General features: G+C 32.2%; 2 protein-coding genes and 1 long non-coding RNA gene across 6 annotated transcripts; 2 read left to right on the top strand and 1 right to left on the bottom strand.

Annotated features, from left to right (window-relative positions):
- Positions 1–1,074: 1,074 nt before the first annotated feature.
- LOC149774021 (uncharacterized) lies at positions 1,075–4,229 on the bottom strand. Its single transcript, XM_089945891.1, has 2 exons — positions 3,943–4,229; positions 1,075–1,219 (listed from the first exon to the last, which is right to left on the bottom strand). Exons 1-2 carry the CDS (start codon positions 4,130–4,132, stop codon positions 1,098–1,100), a joined length of 312 nt encoding a protein of 103 aa, XP_089802017.1. The 5' UTR covers positions 4,133–4,229; the 3' UTR covers positions 1,075–1,097.
- A 193-nt stretch (positions 4,230–4,422) lies between these two features.
- Positions 4,423–7,235, top strand: LOC149774020 (uncharacterized). The gene is made up of 3 exons (XR_016417083.1): positions 4,423–4,679; positions 5,299–5,395; positions 6,253–7,235. It is a non-coding gene; the product is annotated as an uncharacterized LOC149774020 (long non-coding RNA).
- Positions 7,236–12,202: 4,967 nt separating this feature from the next.
- LOC149774019 (uncharacterized) lies at positions 12,203–26,633 on the top strand. 4 transcript variants are annotated; one of them, XM_089945903.1, is made up of 7 exons: positions 12,203–12,318; positions 13,563–13,819; positions 15,856–15,999; positions 19,649–20,003; positions 21,004–21,194; positions 21,542–21,652; positions 22,073–26,633. In XM_089945903.1, the coding sequence occupies exons 2-4, from the start codon at positions 13,762–13,764 to the stop codon at positions 19,795–19,797; spliced, it is 351 nt and encodes a 116-aa protein (XP_089802029.1). In that variant the 5' UTR covers positions 12,203–12,318; positions 13,563–13,761; the 3' UTR covers positions 19,798–20,003; positions 21,004–21,194; positions 21,542–21,652; positions 22,073–26,633. The 4 variants fall into 4 exon arrangements, with proteins under 4 accessions (XP_089802029.1, XP_089802030.1, XP_089802028.1 ...); XM_089945904.1 differs by having other exon boundaries at positions 13,563–13,789; positions 21,004–21,652; XM_089945902.1 differs by having other exon boundaries at positions 21,004–21,652.
- The last annotated feature ends 569 nt before the right edge of the window (positions 26,634–27,202 follow it).

The following is a 27,202-nucleotide window of genomic DNA, read 5'->3' as shown; positions in this document are numbered from 1 at the left end:
AAAACACTGGAAAATTCTAGCATGGAAAATGCTGGAGTATTTGGACTAATATTCCAGCCTATGTCCAGGGTAGGCTGGAAAACCCTGGACAATTCTAGCATGGAAAACGCTGGAAAATTCTAGCATGGAAAACGCTGGAGTATTTGGACTAATATTCCAGCCTATGTCCAGGGTAGGCTGGAAAACCCTGGACAATTCTAGCATGGAAAACGCTGGAAAATTCTAGCATGGAAAACGCTGGAGTATTTGGACTAATATTCCAGCCTCTGTCCAGGGTAGGCTGGAAAACCCTGGACAATTCTAGCATGGAAAACGCTGGAAAATTCAAGCATGGAAAACGCTGGAGTATTTGGACTAATATTCCAGCCTCTGTCCAGGGTAGGCTGGAAAACCCTGGACAATTCTAGCATGGAAAACGCTGGAAAATTCAAGCATGGAAAACGCTGGAGTATTTGGACTATATTCCAGGCTATGTCCAGGGTAGGCTGGAAAACCCTGGACAATTCTAGCATGGAAAACGATGGAAAACCCTGGACAATTCTAGCATGGAAAATGCTGGAGCATTTGGACTAATATTCCAGTCTTTATCCAGGGTAGGCTGGTAAACCCTGGACAACACTAAAATTTAGCTGAAAATTGTTGAAATATTTTATGAAAACGAGATTTTTAACAGTGATGCAACTTTTATCTGATGATAATTTCAAGAAGAACATGATCCAAATTACCCCAACCAACTCCTTGTATTGACTGTGATGTTTAGTAACTTTTAAACAAGGAAACAAAAATTAAAACCTATACTTGTCACTGGTAGCTTAATAGGTTGTGCACTAGTATTCAGTAGACAACATAGCTTAAGTTGTCATAAATATCGCTACACTTCTACTGGTGTATCATAAAATCCAGATTACTGGCTCCTGAACATCATCCGAGTTTCTAAATATATGTTCTCTTATTCTAGTTATAGTCTGAATTTATTCTGAAGCAATCTTAACAACAAAATCACAGAAATTCACATTAATTTCTATCTCAATTTTAATTAAAAACATTTAAAATATTTTTTTTACACGTGTTGTTTCATAGTTCATTCACCACATTTCTTATTTTTCTGTTGTCACCACTGGAGTCTGTGGAAGTAATGGTGCTCTTGATGGTTTAACCAAATCGCAAAGCTTCTGTCTCACCATCACCTCCCCAATGTTATACTTCTCCTTCATGATTTCTGAAATACAAATCATTGTATATTAATGAATAGAATCAAGCAAGATTTCAAATTTATTTCAAACCCATATATATATATATATATATATAGAGAGAGAGAGAGAGAGAGAGAGAGAGAGAGAGAGAGGGAGGGGAGTGAGAGAATGAGAGTTATGCCTGAAACATTTCATGCAATTACAGTACTTTTACAATCCCTGAGGTTGGTAATTGTAATGAGGCACTTGGCTTGATGACTAACTTGATAGGCTTAAAAACCTGTGGTTTCCATCACAAGTTAAACTGGCTACCTAACTGCTCCTGTAGCCTAAGTGGTTAGAGCGCCTGCTATGGGTGTGAGAGGTCACAGGTTTGAACCCTTAACCGAGTCATACCAAAGACTTATTAAAAAAATGGTACTATTAGCTGCCTTGCCTGGTGCTCAGCATTAACCCTTTACCTCATGCAAGCGTCTTTTGACGCCTCTACTCCATTCACATGGAAGCGCCTTTTGACGCCTACTGTAAACATCAGCCATTTTAAGCCGGTTTTCATAGCGCCACCTTCAGGGGAAACCCACATTTAGATACTACATTCATTTCTGTGAATGACAATTACATCAGATCACGTGGTCACTGTTTATGCCCTGGTCGATATCTGCTATTTAAAGTAACTGGGTCATAATCTCCACTCTCCAAAATGGAGGTCGCGGATTTCATTCAGTAATTATGAAGTTTTCAGGATTAGAATCAGAACTATGAAAGATTCAATAACTTAGGTAAAGGCTCTGATATTGATGCAGGCAGCAATTAGTTTTCATAAATTATCAAATTCAGATGACTTAGTGATGTAGATGCAGACGACAAATTGTAAATTTCAAGTATGAGAAATGGCAGCTACAATTGGTCACGCAGCCTCACTGACATGACGGTGAATGAGTCCTCTCAAGATTTTAAAGCACCTAAAAAATTCTTCAGTGAAAAATAATTACGCAGCTATAACAATCAGACTTTTAATCTTAAATTTTTCCACACATAATAGATGTGTACCAAAAATGTAAAATGGTTACAGTTGCTGTTTAACATAAAATACACTACATTGCTTAACAGTTAACAGGCAGGCCAATGCGTATGGAGTTGAATAGGTAACAGGTGCTCTATTTATAGCATGCTGCACTTTGTAATTATGCTCTATAAGGTAAACGGTTAAGAGGTTAGTGTTAGGACTGGTCAACCTGGTGTCAAGATAATGTGAATGGGTGGGAGACATTATGCTACATGTCTGTGGTATGATATCCCAGTGCTAGACATCATTATAAATTGCCACACTGCAGACATCGTAGCGATGTGACTAAACATTTGTTGAAGCTACGTTACTAAACATCTGAATCACGCACACACAAACTGGCTACCATATACATGCAGTTGTGATTATACCATTTAAACTGAAAGTAGATTTACATTGTCCATTTGAATATTGCCTGTCTACACTATAATGTTTCAAGTAGTAGTTGTGTATACGTTTAAATTTCATAATAATGTTCCAGCCTTAGTTCATAAAAAAAAAATTTGTTACAATTTGGCATATATTTTGTCATAGGTTAACAAAGTTTAAAAGGCATGGTTAATAATTTAAAATATACCATAAATTATTTGAATTCTGGACTGGTCTTGGAGAGGTGGCCTTGTGTGTGCTTATTATTGGCTCTTGCCCCAGTTAGTGTTTTGCCAATATATTCACCAGAGCTGTACAGCATTCTGAATATTTATTTAGCAGCTTTGTTAAAATCCAAAATTTGACATATTTCTGCCTCATGCTGGGTGTGAAAAAAAATTTAATCCAAATTTTCACCATGATGATTCATATGCACTAAGTTTCTGATATATTTACTTATCTACATACACAACTCCAGGTTACAGGTAATGTTCTAGACATTTGAATTTGAAACAAATGTGGTATTACCTCTCGCTTGCTTAATTCAAAATTAAAAGATCGAAGAATTTCAATGAAGCTGTCGCCATCAAGTTGTTTACATAACTGTGCCTTGCCACTTTTTTTCTGAAATTAAAGGACACAAACTAAACAAGTATTTTTGGTGAGGAAAATTGATAATCATTTCCAACAGTTTACAACTGTACATTCTTATTAATTATACAATAAGTTACTATTAAATATTACTGAAATGGCTGAATATAAATTGGATAGACAGAAACAAGCCATAATCTGAATTAAAGATTAATTGGAAAAGAGATCTACCGGTATATTTCCGAGTCACAGTCTAAAATTAATTAAAGCAAATATAACTTATTGCTACAAATAGCACACTGTCTGGAAAATAATAACGAAAATGTAAAAAATACAAATACCAGTCAGATCATTAATAATATCAAGGGTGAATAAAATTTAAAGTGAAATTTACAATTTGAAAATGTATATTCGCAAGGCCAGCACGTACCAACTTTTTTGAAAGACGGACACGAGATGACTGGTCATTGTGCATTAGGATAAGTAAAAAATGTTGCCAATTATGTAAACAAAGCTTAAAACATAACACATACCTTTCAATATCCTTAGAAGTTTGACGTTTAATTTATCAGTCTTCAAACAGCATAAGAAAAAGAAATTGTTCCATAGGATATATTTCGTAATAGCTTTCCGTAAATTTACGTCACGCGAAGTCTTTCGCAGCTAAGGTACTTGGCGGCCGTGCAAATAATTTTGCTACAACTGGACTGAGTAATGACTTACCTGCTATTTTCGCAATAATACACTCATGGTATCCCTTGAATCCACGACAAACCGCCATCACTTTCTCTCCCGTGCGATATTCCTTCATTTCTTTTCGTGGCGAGTGTACATCAGCCATACAGATTATGCCTCCCTGAATGGGACGATCATTCACCCATATAACCAGTGATATTTCTGGTTCAGTGGTCATCTTAAAATCCTGGGATATTTTATATTTTACAATTTCAATGACACTCCAATCGAAAATTGCGCCCAAATTCTAGACTGGTTATCCAGAGCGTTTTATGGTGCCAAATTTGGAACCAAAATTTACAGAAACGGTTTTTTTTTTTTTTGTTTTTTCTTTTTACAGAACATTTGGTTCTAACGCATGAAATCGAAATATGCCGACTTTTTCAATGTAGTAATTGGTTAAAAAAAATAAGTTCATAATTTTATATCCCATCATAGTCAGCTTCATCAGCCATCATCATACGGAACAACCTCGGCTATTTCTGCGTGACAAAAACGTGACTCCGATACGTGAAGGCGAATACTTGATAGAAAAATCAGACATTTTGTTCTCTTTTGATTTATGATTTATCTAGAGTTAATATCTATACATCGGATACCAACGCCGTGATTTGGATATGTTGGGGAATGATTGGTTTACGGTAAAGTTTACGACCAAGAGGCAATATCGTGTCGAGGTGTGGAACACAAATGGACAACACAAATTGGACACCCAAATATTATAGGTGAGTATGAAATAAACAGAGTCTTGACTTTATCTCGTTTGCCCAAGTATAAACTGACTATATGATTAACCGCCCAACACTATATATGTATGACTGATAATTAAATTGTAAGCAAGTATTTCAATAAATGTGAAAAGATATACAAGGTCAAAAACAAGTTTCCTTTTGCACCAGTTTTAAAATTAGAGTAGATATTTTTGTTTTTCAATATATATGTATATATAACTTTCAAAGCAACCTAATTTGTGGAATTTTATTTTAACAGCCATAACCTTGTAATTGTCAGTCTTGGAAATGTTAACTCCAGTGATACATGTAAGCCCAAACAGGGACTGCTCTGGTATTATGATAAAGTTGTGAATTTCTGGAGTATTTGTAGATCTAGTCCAAAAAGGTCTTTAGGTTACTGCTAAATTTTCAGACTGTTACATATATAAGTAAAATCATAACTTAAGTAACTTAAGTCCTGGAAAAAGAAATTTTGAAAAATTTCACATTAATCTTAGCAAGATTAAAATGTACACAAGTTTTACCATGAAGATGATTTTTGAACGATATGTTAATGTTTTAATCAGTCTGTACAATCTGTAAATGTTTTAATGCTGTTTTTGTATTACAGGTACTGGTGTTCAGGACAAAATATATAAGCAGTCTGAAGTTAATTCCACAAAGTCCATTCCTAAAAGCACCATGTACTGGAGGAAGAGAAAACAATGGTAATTCCAGGAGTAATAGAGAGTTTTTTTACATTTTAAATAATGTCTGCAGCTGTCTCCCACAACAATGTTTATTTGTATGGAGATAAGCATTATTCTTTATACATTTGTTTTTACCTAGTACATTCACAGCTAACATGGCTCATATCTTAAACACAGTTTCATTACCATATCAATAATTTAAGGAATAAACAAATTTCACTATACAACACTAAGTGGAATTTTCAGAGTTCAACAAATTCTGAGTATATGGTGAAATCATTCAGTATTTACAGACAGAATATTTAATGTACATGTTTGAACAGAACATTTGCTCTGTATGGGTTATCCAACACACCATACACAATATATGCACAATGTACACCATATTTAACCAAATCAGCCAATTACAGAAATTCCAGGAAATATCTGATCAGTATTGATTCTTGCAGAACAAGATATAATAATTTATTGTTGTGCATTGTCATACTTCAGTTTTTAATTATTTAAAATGTTAAATATAATTTTTACTTTCATTTTTCTTATAATGCCCTAAAACGTTATGAAACTTGAGTTGTTTTTCTGAAAACATCACATACATTTATGAAGTGTATGTTGTATCACATGTACTTTGTATGATTGAGTATATTATTGTGTATCAATTACTTGTCATTTACATGCATTCATTGTGTATCATGTTTGCATTACCCATGTTTAAATGATGCATGCATTAACATTGGATTTGTCAAACTAAACTACTGTAACAGTGTAATATTAACTGCACATATTCAATTCCCACAACAAAACAATAATGTTTGAATGTTAAGATTTTAATATGAATTATACATGTTCACTAAAATTTGTATTTCTCATTACAGTGTTGTTGATCTAGGTGAATCCAGTTCTGTTGGTCTTGGATATTATGAAATTGGTGACTGTATGTAATACTAATCTTCAAATATAATGAGAGTATCAACAGATGAACCAACTAGATATGGTGACAGTGACATGAGTTTTTCATCTGACTCAGAAGAAAGTATAGAGTTTTAATCAAGTTCAGATGATGAACAGTATCATCAGGTGAATGAAGCAACTCAGTCTTACCCATTCCATGTCACAGATCCCCCACTTTATGTCATAGCCCCATAACAAGATATATATTGTAGTGAAATCACAAAGTCTGAACATGTTATTGTCCTTGGGGCTTTGCCAACAAGACATAATTTGTCAGATGCTAAATATGTGACTTCTTGGACTTAATTCAGTTGCATCTTCCTTCAGCAAACACAGGATTGACAATTGTCAAAGATTTGAAGGAAAAATGTGAATTCGGTAAGGAGTATCTCAAATACAATTTTTATTGTGAGATCTGCAAAAAATTGTACTCCGATAAAGAATGTGTGAAACTGGGGGCTGTACAGGTGTGCATAACTAATAATTATGAGCAAACATCTCTTTGGAATGAAGTTGGCTCTGACAAGAAAGAAGACTTCCTTTCATCATCAAAAATAGGATCAAGTGTCTTCGAGAACCTATTATTGTTGTTAATATTGGAAATGCCATTTATGGTACTGTTCTCCCCAATCATCATGAAAAGGACTAAAATGGCTCTCACCATTGCACAGCAGAATTTCATACTTATACACTGTAGTGTCAAGCTCAAGTGGTGAACAGATTTGGACATATTTATGATTTTATATGCACCAGATATTTTCTGGTCAGGATTTAACTAATTTTTCAGGATATCTTTTCATACATGTATAGTTTGTGTTACACCAACATTTTTGTATAGTGATGTTCTTTTGATAATGAACATTTAATTATATATGTGGTATATACAATAAATGATGTACTACTTCAACACTTGTAGTTTGTTTTTTTAAAGCAGTGGTCAAGTGTGTGTGTGTGTATGGTTCAGTTTGTTTATTTGACTTGTGTCCTCTATTTCTCAGTATATATTTATCATAGGTTTGAAATAATAGTTTAGTTTCAAGTTCAAAAATCTGTGTTACAGCACAGTTTATTCATGATTGCTCTTTCTTTAGGTAACTCAAAATAATTCTTTGTACCAATCTTGAAAATTGACTAAGTTCTTTTCCAGGGTTTTCCATGCTGAAATTTGTCCCAAAAATTCTAAGTCTAAACTGTCCATGCTTTTCCAGGGTTTTCCATGCTGAAAAAAATTCAGAGTCCAAAATGTCCATCATTTTCCAGGGTTTTCCATGCTGAAAAAAATCAAAGTCCAAAATGTCCATCGTTTTCCAGGGTTTTCCATGCTGAAAAATTTCAAAGTCCAAAATGTCCAGCATTTTCCAGGCATGTCCAGCATTTTCCATGCACAATGTCCAGGGTTTCCATGCTAAATTCTGCAGAATATTTCATTTTTCCATCGTTTTCCAGGGTTTTCCATGTTTTTCCATCATATTCCATCCTTTTCCAGAGTATACGATGGAAAAAGTACAGCCGGGTATTCTCTATTCAGATGACTTGACCATGTTAATAAGACAATATATTCTAAAAAAGTAGGTTGTACTTTATGATCAAAATGTGTAAACATGTTTGTATGACCTATTGGCCTTATAATGTTTTGGAAGCAAACTAATGACACATATCCTGGTCATCTTATTGTATGTTTGGTTTGTATACATGGTCCTGAAACAAAATGAATTGTTAATATTCTAATATCAGTCTAGTGAAAAAAACCTTTAGCTTTCTTCACAATAATGTGAGAGGAATAATTATTTAAATCATTTATTGAAATTACTAAAAATACTTCCTGATTATTGTGAATTCATTCAAAAACATTCTGGATTGATACATCAAGACTGTTAATACATTAAGACATTCAAGATTGGAGTTCATTTGAAAGATTTGTATTTGGACTTGTAATAGAACAGTTAGGATTAGTTGGGATTTAACTTGTTATGCTTTAATTTCCTCATTAATTTTTATTGTATAACAGGGAAAATTAAATTATTTGTGATTTTACAAAACTATTTGATTTTACTTCTTTTTGATACTTAGTTTAAGACCGTAGATTACTAACATATTATTTTGGTTTCTTCTGCATAACTGTTGCACAGGATTGAAAGGTATGCCTAGATTCGATTAACTACCTTCTTGTAAATCTTCTTCAGGGTCCATCATCATATGTGTAGTATAGTGTTGTTGTCTTCTTTACAGTCAATGTTCAATATCAATGTAGCATAGTGTGGTTATCTCCCTTGTAGTGTTGGTCAAACATCAATGTATTATTCAACATCATACATTTAGTATACAGTGGTTGTCACCCTTATAGATAATGTCCAAACCCAATGCATTATTCCTCATCATACATGTAATAAAGTGTGGTTGTCTCCCTAGTATTCAAGGTCCATAATCAATGTATTGTTCATCATTATACATGTAGTACATAGTGGTTGTCTCCCTTGAAGTCAAGGTCCAAAATCAATGTATTATTTCTCTTTATACATGTATTATAGAGTGGTTGTCTCCCTTGTAATCAAGCGGCAAGATCAATCAATTCCTCATTATACATGGATTATTGTGTGGTTGTCTCCCTTGTAGCTAGGTTCAAGATCAATGTATTATTCATGATCATACATGTAGTATAGATAGTTGTCGCCCTTGTAGACAAGGTTCATGATCAATGTATTATTCCTCCTCATATATGTAGTGCCTTGTGGTTGTCTCCCTTGTAGTCAAGGTTCAAGATGAAGGTATTACTCCTCATTAAACATGAAAAATACTGACAAAGAGAACTAGACAAGCTAACTTCATCATAGCACAGGTAGTAAAGCCTACCTGACTATTGTCATGGCTGAGGTTCAGGTCAACCCTCTATCCATTATCAGTTTAAATTACTATAGCATTTCTTAAACTGGGTCAGTGGATATCAGACTGATAAGGAAGACTTCAATTAACAAGATATAATTATTCTTGATTTCAGAACCATTGTATCAGGGGTCAATGTCATATTTGTATGATGTATTTTTTAGTTCCTTCATATTAATTTTACACTAAAATGAAGGAAGAGAAGAAGAAAGTAATACTGCTTAAATGCTAATATAGGCAAAACTTCTGTTTCATCTTGGAATGTAAACTAAATATCCCCCACGTTTTGTATAAAAGTCTTAAATTTGATTGGTCAGTGTACCTACTACACTTTTGTAGAAAAATCTTAGTATTAAAATGGATTTGTCTGTGAACCTACCACACTTTTGTCTGTACAATAACTTCCATAAATAAGTGATTTAACCAAATGCAGTATACTTTCCAGACATGGGGGAGACACATGATGATTATGATTGTCAGGCCTATGGATTGATTAACAAGGTTGTATCCCTTGTGTTTTACTACTGTGCTGTCCTTAGATACATGTAGGTCAATAGACCTGGTCAATTTATTCAATTATTTAACAATTGCAAAGTTACAAATATGTAACATATAGTTGCTTCATTCATTCATTCATTCATTCATTCACTGGATGGCAGATTGGTCTATAGTGCTTTCCTTTACCAATCACTGACAACTCACCTCTGTCATCATGGATTTGAGTCTGGCTTGGCCAATGTTTGCCTTTACGAGTCACTGACAACTCACCTCTGTCCTCATGGGTTTGAGTCTGGCTTGGCCAATGTGGATAATGTGAGATAGCTTGTCAGTTGCTCCTTTTCCTGGCTATTCCTCTACTTACCCTGGTGTGCTGGTTGCTGTATATTTCAGACAATTAGGATTGACATGTACATGACATTACTGCAGTGTGAAGAGCTGCAGATTAGATACCTAATTATTCGAGCCTAAACATGTGACATAAGACAATATGTGAATGACATTATTGCAATGTGAAGAACAGATTAGATACCTTGCCCTGTTATGGTTGTTTTACAGTTGCTGCTATATCAATCTCTTACTTTTCATGTTCTGGTGGAATATACTAAAGTTATACCCTCCATTTGACCCATGGTACCATGGAAACTAAAACTACAGGGTGTTAATCTATTTGAAACAATGAAATAATGGAAACACTGGGATACAAGAACATTAACATTTTTTAATGGTATCAAAGATTGCAACAGATGACCTGGACACAATGAAAGAAATATCCACACATGTTCTCTGAAAGTCAAAGGCACAGTCAGGCCATATATAATCACTCTTTTTTAATTTTAGTCTCATATATAATTTATTTATTTTTGTTTATTATAGAGATTTTAATTTAGTCTAATATAGAAATTTTAAATGTTAGCAGATTATATAAATTTTTGAATATTAGTCTGATATAAAATTTATATTTTTTTACAATATTAAATTTATCATTTTAGACTAATAAAGAAATTTTAATTTTAGTTAATGGTACTTTTTTAACTTTTAGTCAAACAGAATTTTTAATTTTTGTTGATTATATTGTGTTTTATTTTATTTCTGTCAAATATAGAACTTTTAATTTTAATCTAATATAGAGTGTTTAATTTTAGTCAATTACAGGATTTTAAATTTCCTTCTGATTTGGAATTTTTACTTTTAGTCTAATATAACATTTTTAATTTTAGTTGATTCATTTCTTTTACATCTTAGCAAAATATAGGTATTTTAATTTTAGTCTAATATAGGATCTTTCATCTAAGCTTAAAATAGATGGTTCAGTTTTAGTTGATTATACAATTTTGACATTTTAGTCCAATAAAGGACTTTTAATTTTATTCTAATATGGAATTTTTAATTTTATTCATGTATAGAATATTTTAATATAGTCTAATAAATATTTTAAGTTTAGTCCAATATAGAATTTTTAATTTAGTTTAATATAGCATTTTTAAAGTTAGTCTAATATCAAATTTTTAATCTTAGGTTAATATAAAATTTATAATTTATAATTTAGTCTGATACATAATTTTTATATTTAGTCTAATGTAGAAGTTTTATTTTTTTTCTAAATAGAATTTTTAATTAATCTGATACAGAATTTTCAATTGTATTTTAATGTAGAAATTTTAATTTAGTCTGATATAGAATTCTTTATTCAGCATAATATAGATTTTTTTAATTAGTCTAATTTAGAATTTTTACTATTAAATTCTAGTAATAAAAGCATTTTTAATGTTAGTCTAATATGGATTTGTAATTTTATTGTAATATAGAATTTTTAGTTTTTTTTTAATATAGAATTTTTAATTTTAGTTGATTTTAGAATGTTTCATGTTTAGCCCATTATATAATTTGCATATTAAATATTTTGTTATTCTTAGTCCAATATAGATTTTTTACATTTTAGTTTAAGATGGTGTTTAACTTCAGCCTTATATAACATTTTTCATTTTAGTCAATTATATAATTTTTACCTTTTAGTCAATTATATAACTTTTACCTTTTAGTCCACTGTAGCACTTTTAATTTTCCTTGATTACAGAATTTTTTCATGCTAGTAAAATATAAGATGCTAATTGTGATCTAATACTGGTTTTTCATTGGAGTCTACTATATAATTTTTAATTTAGTCCAATACAGAATTTTTAATTTGGTCAAATACAAATTTTTAATTTAGTCTAATATGGAATTGTTAATTTAGTCAAATATATAATTTTTTTAAAATAGTCTAAAATATAGTTTTTAATATTAGTCTATTAAATTATATAAATTTAGTCTAATATATAACTTTTATTTTTGGTCTAATATAGAATTTTCAATATCAGTCTAATAGAGATTTTACAATTTAGTCTAATATAGAAATTTTAATTCTAGTCTACAATAGATATTTTAATTTTAGCCTCATATAGAATTTTTTATATCATTCTAATATAAAGATTAAACCGCTCCGGTGGCCTAATGGTTAGAGCATCCGCCTCAGATGCAGGAGATTGCGGGTTCAATCCTAATCCAAGTCATACCAAAGACTTACAAAAATGCTACTAACAGCTGCCTCACTTGGCACTCAGCATTAAGAGGTAAGTGTTAGGACTGTTTGGCCCGTTGTAAGGATAATGTGACTGGGTGGGAAAATCATGCTACATGTCTGTGACATGGTGCCCCATTGTTAGACATCACTATAAACTGCCACAGTGTTGACATCATAGTGATATGACTGAAAAATTGTTAAATCTACATTAAAAATCCAAGTCACATGCACACATATAAAGATTATAATATTGGTCTAACAAAATTTTGAGTTTGAGTCTAATCTAGAATCTACAATTTTAATCTTAAATGAAATTTCCAGTTTTAGTTTAATGCAGAATTTATATTTTTAGTCAAATATAGATTTTTCTTTCTGTTTAATTTAGATTTCTCAATTTAGCCTAATACATAATTTTTAAATTTAGTTGATTATATAATTTTTATTTTTATTTCAGTCTAATATAGAATTTTTAATTTTAGTCTAATATAGAGTTTTAAATTTAGAACTGTTTATGTAATTTTGACATTTCAGTGCAATATAGGATTTTTAATTTTAATATAATAAAAAATCTTTAAAAATTTTAGTCTAATATAGGACTTTTAATTTGGTTGTATTGTGAAATTAGGGAGATAGATTTGTTTGCTCTTTAGAAGCTCTTATGAAACATTATTATTGTTATTTTTGGCCACCTACATTGTAATATATATTCAGCTGTGCTTTCACATAGACTATTCTGTTTATGATATTTTTATATGGTCATTTCTACTGATCCATAGTCTTTAATTATATATAAAACTTTATTTTTTTTTTCCTTTTACTTTCATACATTTATAACTTACATTCCAGAATTAAACTTTCTTTTGTAAAAATAACCATTGTGACAATGAAATCATTGATATAAAAGGGAATTCCATCTTCCTCCATTATTTTTTCTGAATTATCAACCCCTTGTGTGGATACATTAATATATATATATATATATATATATATATATATATATATATATATATATATATATATATATATATAATTTCTATTTTAGATTCTTTTGTGCATCTACATTAATAAATATTTGATACATTTCTTGAATATTTTAAGTTTAATATATTTCCCTCCTTGTTTCAGAATTATGGTACAATTTTGTATGCATCTTATATCCTTTGGCTATTTGTACTGCAATATATTATGAATTATTAATTATTTAGAGCTGGTTTCAGTTTTAGACATAATATTTATCGAATACGTAAAATCAATGTTTTCCTTCATTTATTGTTGTATTATTATGAGTTTCAGCATATACTCTAGGAAGCGAGACAATTGCTGCAAATTCTCGAGAAAGAGCTCAACAACACAGGATTCCGAATTGTTGCGTTATTCCTAGATGGAACCCAACAGTGTGTCATGTGACATAACAAAATGGCGGATCATGGAGACCGGGTAGCGTGTGATAAAAAAAAGAAAAAAAAAAAAAAAAAGTGATAAGCAATTGAAGATGCCAAATGTTATTTCTCTAATGCCAGGTTTTTACAACACCACAGGCACCACAAACAGTTTGTATACACACTGTTCTAAAATCATACAGTTATAAAAATAGTATATATGTCGTATTTACTAGAGTATTCAGTGTTACGTGAATATTTTTACAAATACTCCTATTTAGTGCTGGTGCGTCTCATATCGGATTAAACACTTTGAATCTACGGTACAGTTTATTATAATCTTAATTTTAACACTCTGATTCTCAGGAAAATTTGAATATAAGTTTAAATTCTTTATAAACCTTTGCTCTTCGTGTAGGCACAGGAGTCTGACGTTTTATCAATAAAGTACGGCGAAATCTCTAACAATATGAAATCCCCTTATCGATAATATAAATATATTATCGATAAGGGGATTTCATATTGTTAGAGATTTCGCCGTACTTTATTGATAAAACGACAGACTCCTGTGGTGTAGGTCATGGAGATTGTACATAGTCAAGTTCAGTTTTTCAACACACACACACATTATGTGGATAATTTCATTTCAGTATTAAAGTCAGAAGTATAGTTATTGAGTAGAAATATCACATTAAACACTTAAGACATGATTTCTGTTTTGAATGATTACACAACACACATTTCTAATGGAAATCACTCCTAACTGATCTCATAAAGGAATATCTTTATGGAACTTATAAACAATTGTATTTTTATTTTCCCATACAGTTTATCACATAGGAGTAGTAAAGGTCTTACTTTGTCTTCCTATACATGGGCAGGATAGAGGTGTATTTTTTATTTGATTTTGTTTTAAATTGCAAACATGTCAAAGACAATGCCTTTACCAAATAGTTTAAAATTCAAAGTTATGGGGTGCAATAATAAATTATAAACTAATACAACAGGTGAAAGTTTTTTTGTTTGTAGCTATAAGTTCTGGTTGTAGTAATTAGATAAAAAATAATATATAAGTTAGTATGACGATCACTTGCCCTGAACCTTGGCACAGGTTGAAAATCATGACTTGTTTAAGGTTCTTTCAAATGCTAATAACTTTGCAGTTATAATGAATGAATGTGCCTTGACATAGGTTGAAAATTGTCATGTGTATAAGTTTCTATCATTTTCTTACTTTTGTCTTTATTTTTGGGTCTAGTCCCATTAAGGAATAGGTTCAGGAATTAGTAACCATGAAGTAAAAAGCAGATGAACTTTATACCTTTTAGTTTTTTTTTATGTTGACAATTTTTTGATTTAAGTTAGTCTGGTGAAACCCCCAAAAATGTAGTAAAATACTGAGCCTATTTCAGGGGACAATATTTTTTGTCTTCCTCTCACAAGCTGTCATTATCTGATTTAAAGGTTTAAGCTGAAATAGCATCATTCTTGCTAGCAGATCAAAATTGTAACTGTGACCACCTCCCCCAATGTATTTGTATGTGTGAGTGTATGTATGTATTATTTATGTTTATATATTGTTATAGGGAGACCAGCCATAATAGAATATATAAAGGGTTGGAGGTAGTTGTAAACTGTTGCATATTCCAGTCTGACATTTTGGTTCGCACCTTCACCAAAGCAGAGTATGTAATATAACTTTTGGGATTTCACTTCAGTCACCTCGGTGTTCAAAGGTGGGAATGGCTGCCCCTGTGTACCTACAGTTGGGGCCATGATGGTGTATTATTAGAAATATACAGTGTACTTTAGATCATGCTATATATATATATATGTGTGTGTGTGTGTGTATGTGTGTGTGTGTGTGTGTGTTTGTGTGCCTTCATCATGGAAAAACATTTAAATGACACATAATTTTAAATCACTCTTTATGGGGTAACCCCTGGGTACCAGTTTGCAGACTGATCAGATTTCCACCTGGTAACTGTTTTTAAAAATATTAAAAATTGCAGCATCACATGGGATTTTTTTATTTTTTATTTTCTTTATACCAACATATTATTATTATTATTATTATTTTACACCAACATTTTATTATTATTATTATGATTTTTATTATATCTTTTTTACACCAACATCATATTACTGTTATTATTATTATTATTGTTTTTTACACCAACATGTTATTATTATTACTATTATTTCAGTTTCCAGACCAAGTAGGATTTATATGTTAGACTATTTTGAAAAATTGGCAATGAATGACTTTGTGCAAATGGAGGGTGGAGTACTTCAGACTGGAGTTAACCAATTACAGGAAGAATGTGGACAGTGCGAGCATAAAAAAACAGGTATGGTAAAATCAGGTGACTCATAGCAACATCTTTTCTCTCTGTCCTTTCCCAAAGCACCTGCTCTTCTTTTCCACTCTTTCACTAGATTTTTGTATTTTGTTAGTTTCCTCAGTGACATGGTTATATATATATATATATATATATATATATATATATATATATATATATATATATATATATATATATATGTATATCAGAGCTAGATAAGATAGCATCTTAAACTTGATTTTAAAAATTCACCTAGTGTGTATAGATAGGTGGATATGAATAAAAATATACAATAGAGGTTTATTGGCAGGTGTGGATGGTGGGGTTGTTTGTGACATTTATTGCATTTGTGAAAACGGTAGGGTAATACATTTAATTTCCACTTTTGAAACATTTATGGCTGGAATGAATCTCTGTATCTAAACAATGATACATTAATGTGTCATTAATATACATTATTTCATGTGCCTCATTAGGGTGATAGTATCAAGGTCACTAGACAAGGTTATGGATTTTTCTTGACCTTTCCTTAACTCATGATAGATATTGGAATGAATCATTAATAAATGTCATGTTTCATACCACTTAGATTTTAGTAGCATCATGGTCACTAGACTTGGTAATTAATTTGTTGTCTCCTCCATAACTACCTGACCCCATGAGATGTTGAAAAGAAACATTGTGTTTATATTGGTAGTACATGTAGGATACGGTTAGGGTCACTAGACAAGGGACCATGCACTATCACTTTTCAGATGCTAAATATTTGAAACATTCAGAGTTGAATAAAATCAAATGTTGATGCATTCATGTCATTGGAATATATCTCTAGTCTAATGCACTGCTTTTCAGATTCATGGTTTTCAAGTACTGTACTTGTATTTTATTTATCAGATACTGTAAATTCGTACAGCAATACTTGGTATGTAATAATGATGCTGTATGCTGGTTGTGGAGCCTTTAATAGAATGTAACCATCACTAACTGTAGACTATTTGTGCCAATGGTATTACATATATTTACCATAATATCTAAAATCATATATTGGGAACTTTTTCTAACAATATAGACTTTTTGATTTTTCATGCACTTTTAAGATACAGTAAAACCTGTTATGAGAGACCGCCCCTTCTGCCAACCAAAAGCGGTCTCTCAAGACAGGTGGTCTCTCATAAGAGGTGTGTGAAAATGGACTGGTTTTCAGGGTTAATAGTTAGCATTGTTGAAAAATAAATAATACCCATACTCACTGTACATGTATCATATCCTTTATTCATGAATCTTGTTAAATAATGCATGCATTCCTCTCAAAATATCTTTATATGATAAAGATATACATCTATCAAACGAGAATAAAATTTATATTTCAACATCACATTAATATATACAAAAAATTAACAGTTAGATTTGATCTATATATCTTATTTTATACACTTATTCACTTGTTTTTTTTAAAGAAATCCATTATACTTCTTTGTTGACATGTTTTACTCAGCTATTTGGTCTGAACATGTATCTCAATTATTGCCCTTTCATGAATCAACTTCCCACTTACTGGTATGTTTTTACTCCTTGCGACACAAAACCACTCCCATACTCGCTCGTTCAGATCTCCGTAAACTGTCCGTCGTGCCGTGGCATATTTCCTCTGTGCTTGTGCACCTTTCTGCCATTCGTTTCTAATGGACTTCTTGTCTTTGATTACATTTTGAACTTGCGTTTTACCGACGCTTAAGCTGACTGCTATTTTGCGAGTGGTCTCGCCTTTTTCATTTCTTTCAATGACATTAATCCTTTCTTCCAGTGTTAAAATTTTTCTTTTTTTCAGCGGAGATTCTGCCATTGTTATTAGTGTTGACGTTATAAAGACTATCGGTTTTGATCAGGTTTTGGGGAATTGTGGAATAAATATATATTATGTACCAATGAATGAAACCAAAAGACATAATTAACTCATCAGGAAACAATACTGTACATTTATTCTGAGACGAAGTTTAAATCAACAGCGTTATAGCTCGATAAACAAATGTTCCGACCATCTGCACCCACGTAAACGGATTGTGGCTTGGTGAAACACTAACAAAAGAAATAAAAAATAATTTAAAAAAAATCCGGAAATGATTCTCACTTACTAGTATTAAAGACAATGAGCTCATTCACCCTCCAGGCATTATGGATTAACTGGAAAGCAAACGACGTACTCAAACCAACACTGAAGCCCTTTCAAACGATTTCTCACTTGGACATAAGGACTACCGGCGTTTTGTGAGTTTTCATACAGATAAAGAAAAAATACAAACCTCTAAATTGACTGTGTATATCCATCATTACTCACTTTGATGTTACTCTTACTGGCTATTCACATGACTTCGGCACTACAATGGCGGTTAGTGACATGTACTTTAGTCTGGTTTACTGCAGTTTACAAATGACACCGTACGCTGGAGTTGTAAATTTCACAAAACTGGTACTGTAGCAAGACAAATTATTTTTAAATACTTTATTAGAGCAATCTTTGCTATTTATGCAGTCTTTGTTACAAAGGATTAAATGATGGTTAGAGGTGTTTATCCAGATATATGGTTGTTCAACTATAGTGTTATTCAGTGTGCACTTTGTTTGCATACTACATTTATCCTGAGCTCTAGTGTTTACAAAGGATTAAGTTAAGGTCAGTGGTGTCGATCTGTTTTGATTTTTTGGCGATGCGGTCGTTCATAGCAGTGTCAAAGTGCATATTTTGCCAAGAAATCGCGGTCGCTGGTCGCGTTCAGCAGGTGGTCGTTCATAACAGAGCGTTTATATAGTAAAATCGATCCGTGCATTACGATTGTGGTCGGAAATGACAGGTGGTCGCTCATAGCAGAGGTCGCTCATGACAGGTTTTACTGTAGTAGATAAATTATTGCCATTTATTTGGCTTAAATATGTGTATAATTGCATCCATTGGCTTTATAATCAGTAACATATTTGCTAGCCATGGTTTCAATGTGAGCCCTATCTACAACTTGACCGATCGAACAGATATATTGGTGCTTTGTCATAGCGACATCTATGTGATGTCATGTCTTGTCTCCCTTAATATGTAATGCCAACAAATCGATAGTGTTGTGCATTATACATCAGCCGAGAATTGTTTAGGTGGTTGACCTAAAAGGGATACTTTGTAAGTTTAACAGCAAAAGTATGACTGTGTACCAGAGGGAAGTCATTACATGTCTATATGAGTGAAAGTTATTTGTCCGAACACAGACTCAAGACCAGCAGTGGAAAATTGCTTATTTATCAGTCCATTGAAATTGTGTGCTTCACTTGTCTCATCCATATAGGAACAGTGTTCAAATTTGAACAACTAAAAGTTTGATTGGACGTAGTAGCTTGCTGCCGCATGCAATAAAATTCACAGACCTGAAGCACAGAAGTATCTGCCTGATATGCCAAGGTGTAGATAGGGCTATCACATCGGAATCTCGGCTAGTGAAGATGAATCAGTAAATGCAGTAACATGTTTCCAGGTTAATAACTCCTATTTTACAATATTGTATTACCATTTGGATAAAAACAAACATACTGCAACAGTTATCAACACTATTTAGTGAGTACATAACTTAGTTTGTATTTTACAGTAGTCTTTTATTGAATGTACAGATTGTTTCAGGTACAACATGCAAACGCCAGTATGCAATAGTGAAAGAGCTGTTTGGAAACATAACAATCAAGGACATTGTCATAGTTAGTGACAAGGAGACCATGATGGCATTATCTGTGGAATATCCACATGGACAGATCCAGTATTGCCTATTCTAGTGACAAGGAGACAGTGAAGGTATTATCTGTGGAATATCAACAGATCCAGTATTGCCTATTCTAGTGACAAGGAGACAGTGAAGGCATTATCTGTGGAATATCCACACAGACAGATCCAGTATTGCCTATTCTAGTAACATGGAGGCCGTGAAGGCATCATCTGTGAATATCCACACAGATCTAGTATTGCTGATTCTGGACTTGAGGTACTCCATTAATATCGGTTTCCATCATATCATACTCAAATGAACCTTTTATGATTTTGAACGATTCTTAAGAAAACTACATTTGTGTTATTTCTCATGTCAACAATACAAACTCTCTTACTATTACTCTCAGTTGGAAGGAATTTTTGTTGTATCTTGATGACCTGATTAGACTTTTGGTCATATAATAACAATGGTTAATTTTTTTAAAATATATTTTTAACTCAGTTCCATGAAAACCTTGTTAGCTAAAATGGACCCAAGTCAGTGAATGGGATTCAGTAGTTGATATACATAAGTAGATGACCTGGTTGATAATAAAGATTGAGAAAATAATCTGTTTCACATAAATGCATGATATTAGATATTTAATCCTGATTATGATTAGGTCTGAGTATTCTAAGGCACTTGCCTTTACCATCACTACCATGTCACATCTGTCTACATGAATTTAAGTCTTGGGCTTGGCTAATGTGCGTATGTGAGAAAACTTACTAGTAGCTTCTGTGGGTCTGTGGTTATTATCAGGCTTTTCACAGGTTCTTCCTCTACCACTTTTACTCTCTGCCATGTATAGCCTATCATGTGCTGACAAATGACGTGAAACTACAAAACTGCAACCAAAATCATGTTTACCAGATTACATTTTCTTCCTTTTATGTCTTGCTTTTGTGACAGTGCACAGCATTATTTGTTCTTATTTCTTTTTATAATTGACATTCATTTTAAGTACAAAATGTCTATATGTATTTCACTGTATTCAATGTGCAACCATTATCTATGATTTATGAAATATTTGGGTACTGTGCACATAAAGTCATGAAAAATAAACAAGGGTAATCATGAACAGCAGGAGAGTTCTTTTGTGTATTCATGGGTACAATCATATTTTACATCCATCCATTAATGATGTACATTTTCATGTAAGAGTAGATATACATTTACTATAAAAATGTTATAACAGGATGACTTCACTGTTTATTTTGTTTTTATTCTTTAGGCAATTAGTCTGATGACAAGATGACAGACTTCATGAAAAGCAAAGGGTACAGAATTTATCCCACTGTGGATACCTTGGTTGTAAAAGGTACAAAATGGGAATGGAATGTATCCCACTGTGGATACCTTGGTTGTAAAAGGTACAAAATGGGAATGGAATTTATTCCACTGTGGATACCTTGGTTATAAAAGGTACGAAATGGGAATGGAATTTATTCCACTGTAGATACCTTGGTTGTAAAAGGTACCAAATTGGATCTGCCTCAGATTCAAATTCACCTTACATGTCTATTTAAAATTAGATAAAGTTTAATTTTCATATTTAAATTGGCATTAAAATTAACTGTTACGTGCAATATATTTTTTTAAATCAGCTTTTTTCATTGTGAGAATCAAATCTCAATATTATGTGTGGCTACAGCCCTAATGTTTGTGTCTCTGACACCATTGAACATGTTTAGTTTAAATCTATCATTTTAAGCAGACTATCTAGATGATGAATATATTTCACTGCAATGTATGTATCATTTTTCACACAGCTGCTACAAGAAGATAAACTACCCAAAAGGAAACTGAAACAGGAAAGATGAAAAATGAATTTAAAGAGCACAAGCTACATACTCCAGATTTGATACAAAATTAAGAAAGAGGTAATACAGTTGGGGATTAAACTTTGGCTTCATATTACTGTATTAAATATGTTGTGGATATAACCTTATGCTATATGGGATTACTAAGTACTTATTATTTTCAATTTATGGTTGGCTTTCTTTTTGGGCTGGGGGGGGGGGGCTAGAATTTTCATAGGAAAAAAATGCAACCATTGTTTATAAAGACTGCCAATGCTACCCCCATAGGACACTGAATGTAACACATTGCCATTTTATCTTTTAAGTTTTATGCATAAGGGAAACTCACTTGTTATTGAGTACATTTTCATGGCCTCCATGACTAGTGTTATAGTATGTTTAGATGTGTGTGTGTCTATATATATATATATATATATATATATATATATATATATATATATATATATATATATATAATTCTGCCTTTTATTTACCATGCAGTAGAAATCCAAAAGAAGACTCTGCATTGGAAAAGAAAGAGACATGGAGTTCTGGAAAAATGGCAGAAGTAAGGAATGTACTGGAGAACAGTTTCATGGGTTCAGATGAGGAAGGGTTAGATGGTGAGCATCCTTGATGGAAATCCTAAGTGAAGAAGATATTGGACCAAAAATACATTGATATATGTTCAACAAGAAGCAAGAGGCTTCTGTTAAAAAGAACCAGGAGCATCAAAAAGGTCAAAGAAGCCCCTGGTGTCCCAGAAGAATGAAGTAGATAATAGCCAAAAGCATTCAGGGTGATGATGAAGTGTTGAACAGAGGTCTGCTGGATATGGGGGGGGGGGGGATTTTCCCTTACAGAATTATGCAGTACATAGGGGATTTTCCCTTACAGAATTATGCTGTACATTGGGGATTTTCCCTTACATAATTATGCTGTACATTGGGGATTTTCCCTTACATAATTATGCTGTACTTTGGGGATTTTCCCTTATAGAATTATGCTGTACATTGGGGATTTTCCCTTACATAATTATGCTGTTATGCTGTACATTGGGGATTTTCCCTTACATAATTATGCTGTACATTAACCAGTGCATGAAGAAAATGAACTAAACTTGAACTTAATTCATTCATGATAACTACTTGACCTCTGTGACTAACTTTTAGCTCACAAATGTTTTGCTTGCTTATTTTTTGATTTGCCAAAAATAATTATTGTTATGATTGTTGCACCTTGTTTGAATATTGTATATATCTTTGACACGATTTAACAATCATGACATGGGTATTTTCACTTTAGGGTGCACTGACAGTTTATGATATGAAACTGTCCCCTGCACTTGTTGCTCACAGCAGGTGATGCGTCATAATGTGTTTTTTCTCTCTCTTTCTCTTTATCATCTGAAGGTTGTTTGCATGATTAATGACTGACAAAGTGGTAAAATTATTTCTTTTATATTTTTTAAAAAATTTAAAGTTTTGATTGTTTAACTCTTAATTTCATTAATTAAACCTTTGTTGTCATGATTATACATAAAAACACTAAATGCTGACAAAAAAATAAACTTATTAGACATTACTGTACATAATATAAACATGCTTTCATGTCATTATGTTAACTTTTTAGTTTTTGGGACTGTTATTTAGTTCAGGTTATTGCATGGGGGAGTATATGTTGTAAATAACACAGACAACTGGATTTCTCTGAATCAAGAATGTTTTATATTAATTGTGTTATCTCTGTCTCTATATTATAATGCTCATTTCCATCCATCCAACACAATCGCATTGATTTGATGGACTGCCATGAAAGTTGGTAAACATTATGGTCATGATCAGAAGACAAACATCAACAAATCACTTTAACCTCTGTACTTTTAGGAGCACCTATTCATTTTGTCCTATTGCTGAATTTAGTGCAAGACAACGTTTTGTTGTAAATGCAATATAACTTGCCTTTGTTATGAACTGCAATTGAACTTTGTTCATACTGTATGATCATCATTGAATGCACATCTTGACAAATCTCTGTCCTTCCTTAATTTATGAAAGAGTTATTGCCCTTTTTTACTTACAGCTTGATGACGTGCATGTCAAATGTTTTAATGCAACTACTATTGTACTTTTTATTGAGTTGCTGTAAAACTATGTATGTACATTGGTGATCATGAGAAAATATGTATAATGGTGATCACCAGAAAATATGATTAAATATTGTATTCACACAATTTTTACAAGAGTTGTCTTTGGGTTTGGCAATATAGATTTCAATCATGAGGTAGGGCCCATTTGTATGCTTTAAACCAGACCTTGAGTTGGTGTTATATAACTGCTTGGTTTAAATCAGAGCTAGAGCTGGTGTTATATAACTGTTTGGTTTATGTCAGAGCTAGAGTTGGCATTATATAACTGTTTGGCTTATGTCAGAGCTAGAGTTGGTGTTATATAACTGTTTGGTTTATGTCAGAGCTAGAGTTGGCATTATATAACTGTTTGGCTTATGTCAGAGCTAGAGTTGGTGTTATATAACTGTTTGGTTTATGTCAGAGCTAAAGTTGGCATTATATAACTGTTTGGCTTATGTCAGAGCTAGAGTTGGTGTTATATAACTGTTTGGCTTATGTCAGAGCTAGAGTTGGTGTTATATAACTGTTTGGTTTAAATCAGAGCTAGAGCTGGTGTTATATAACTGTTTGGTTTATGTCAGAGCTAAAGTTGGCGTTATATAACTGTTTGGCTTATGTCAGAGCTAGAGTTGGTGTTATATAACTGTTTGGTTTAAATGAGAGCTAGAGTTGGTGTTATATAACTGTTTGGTTTAAATCAGTGCTAGAGCTGACGTTATATAACTGTTTGGTTTATGTCAGAACTAGAGTTGGCATTATATAACTGTTTGACTTATGTCAGAGCTAGAGTTGGTGTTATATAACTGTTTGGTTTACATCAGAGCTAGAGTTGGTGTTATATAAATTTGGTTTAAATCAGAGCTAAAGTTGGTGTTATATAACTGTTTGGTTTAAATCAGAGCTAGAGTTGGTGTAATATAACTGTTTGGTTTAAATCAGAGCTAGAGTTGGTACTTTATAACTGTTTGGTTTAAATCAGAGGTAGAGTTGGTGTTATATAACTGTTTGGTTTAAATCAGAGCTAGAGTTGGTGTTATATAACTGTTTGGCTTATGTCAGAGCTAGAGTTGGTGTTATATAACTGTTTGGTTTATGTCAGAGCTAAAGTTGGCATTATATAACTGTTTGGCTTATGTCAGAGCTAGAGTTGGTGTTATATAACTGTTTGGTTTAAATCAGAGCTAGAGCTGGTGTTATATAACTGTTTAGCTAAAGTTGGCGTTATATAACTGTTTGGCTTATGTCAGAGCTAGAGTTGGTGTTATATAACTGTTTGGTTTAAATCAGAGCTAGAGTTGGTGTTATATAACTGTTTGGTTTAAATCAGAGCTAGAGCTGGCATTATATAACTGTTTGGTTTATGTCAGAGCTAGAGTTGGTGTTATATAACTGTTTGGTTTAAATCAGAGCTAGAGTTGGTGTTATATAAATTTGGTTTAAATCAGAGCTAAAGTTGGTGTTATATAACTGTTTGGTTTAAATCAGAGCTAGAGCTGATGTTATATAACTGTTTGGTTTAAATCAGAGCTAGAGTTGGTATTATATAACTGTTTGGTTTAAATCAGAGCTAGAGCTGATGTTATATAACTGTTTGGTTTAAATCAGAGCTAGAGTTGGTATTATATAACTGTTTGGTTTAAATCAGAGGTAGAGTTGGTGTTATATAACTGTTTGGTTTAAATCAGAGCTAGAGCTGGTGTTATATAACTGTTTGGTTTAAATCTTAGCTAGAGTTGGTGTTATATAACTGCTTGGTTTAAATCAGAGCTAGAGTTGGTGTTATATAACTGTTTGGTTTATGTCAGAGCTAAAGTTGGCATTATATACCTGTTTAGCTTAAATAAGAGCTAGATATGGTGTTATACAATTGTTTTGTTTAAATCACAGCTAGAGTTGGTGTTATATAACTGTTTGGTTTATGTCAGAGCTAGATTGGGTGTTATATAACTGTTTGGTTTAAATCAGAGCTAGAGTTTGTGTTTTGTAACTATCTGGTATAAATCAGAGCTAGAGTTGATGTTATATAACTGTTTGGTTTAATCAGCTAGAATTTGTGTTATATAACTGTTTGGCTTAAATCTGAGCTGGAGTTGGTGTTATTTAACTGTTTGGTTTGAAAGTAGCTCATCATCGGCAAATGTAAATTAACTAGATCTTAAGAAGTAATATTGTTAGTTTGTACTTGAGTTGGATGATTACATAATGGATGTAGCTAATCAAGTGATTCATAGATATTATTTGATCTTTTTACAATATAGTTTTGGCATCTGCATTATTGTTTTTTTGATAACTAATGATTGAAAAGGTATTTACATTTTGATAAAGATTGTAACCCAAAAGAGTTCGAGACATTACAATTTTTTTTTTTCTGTGTTATGAAACACTTTGGTGTTTTGTCAGTGGGAAAGAACTAGAAGACCATTCATATTTTCTGCAATTCTTATTTGCATCATTGAAGAAAATCCAGTTTATTGCTATCAGATTTTAGCATAAAGAAAATCCAATTTATTGCTGTCTGATTTTAGTATAACGAAAATCTAGTTTATCGCTGTCTGATTTTAGTATAAAGAAAATTCAGTTTATTGCTGTCTGATTTTAGTATAAAGAAAATCTAGTTTATTGCTGTTATATTTTAGTATAAAGAAAATCTAGTTTATTGCTGTTAGATTTTAGCATAAAGAAAAAATTAATCCAGTTTATTGCCAGCTGTCAGATTTTAGTATAAAGATAATCCAGTTTATTGCTGTCAGATTTTGGTAATTGACATCCAACCATTTTTACATTTGAAAGTTGCATATGACTGCAACACTTTACTTAGTAACATAAATATCCAGATTGGCAGATAAATGGACATAGCAAGATGGGATTGTTTATTTTACTGTCCTTTGTGCATGCTATTAATATTTAATTAGTGGGAATATTATTGTTGTAATAAAGGATGTTAATGATAACTTGTTCCTTTTTTAGTTTCTTCTTCACATATTTGCTTGATACACTTTTCGATCCCTGAACCCACAGTCTTGTATAGCAGTGAACAGATATCTCCACAGGCATGAAGTATATATCATTCATAAATTGTATGTGCATCAAATTACTATAAGTCTTGTGCACTCTAGGGCTGGTTGGAAAAAGATGCACTTTAATGTGAGGGAGATTACAAACGTTAAAGAATGAATGGTAACCACTACTTAAAACAGGGGTTGAACCCAGTGTTATGTATATCTATGTTTTTCTTGTAACTCCAGGTACATGATTTTGTCTAATTTTGTCTAATTTTTGTTCATGTCTGTAAACTTGACTAATTATCGTTAGTTAGTTTTGCCTAACTGACCTGAATATGTTAGGTGCATAAGACTGCATTGGCTTTATAGTTAGAAGCTTAATTGTTTGTAACAATTAAGCACTGTAATCTTAATAATAATTTTGGCTTAATTTGTCAGGGACTGATGTGGATTCAACATTTCTAGAATAATTATGTAACTTCCCATTAGCTAATCTAG

Source organism: Sinohyriopsis cumingii, unplaced genomic scaffold (assembly GCF_028554795.1).
Source record: "Sinohyriopsis cumingii isolate HCF-2022 unplaced genomic scaffold, ASM2855479v2 utg000452l, whole genome shotgun sequence".
Classification (NCBI taxonomy): domain Eukaryota; kingdom Metazoa; phylum Mollusca; class Bivalvia; order Unionida; family Unionidae; genus Sinohyriopsis; species Sinohyriopsis cumingii.
Note: the sequence above shows the minus strand (reverse complement) of the source record. Positions and strands in the feature narration are given on the sequence as shown.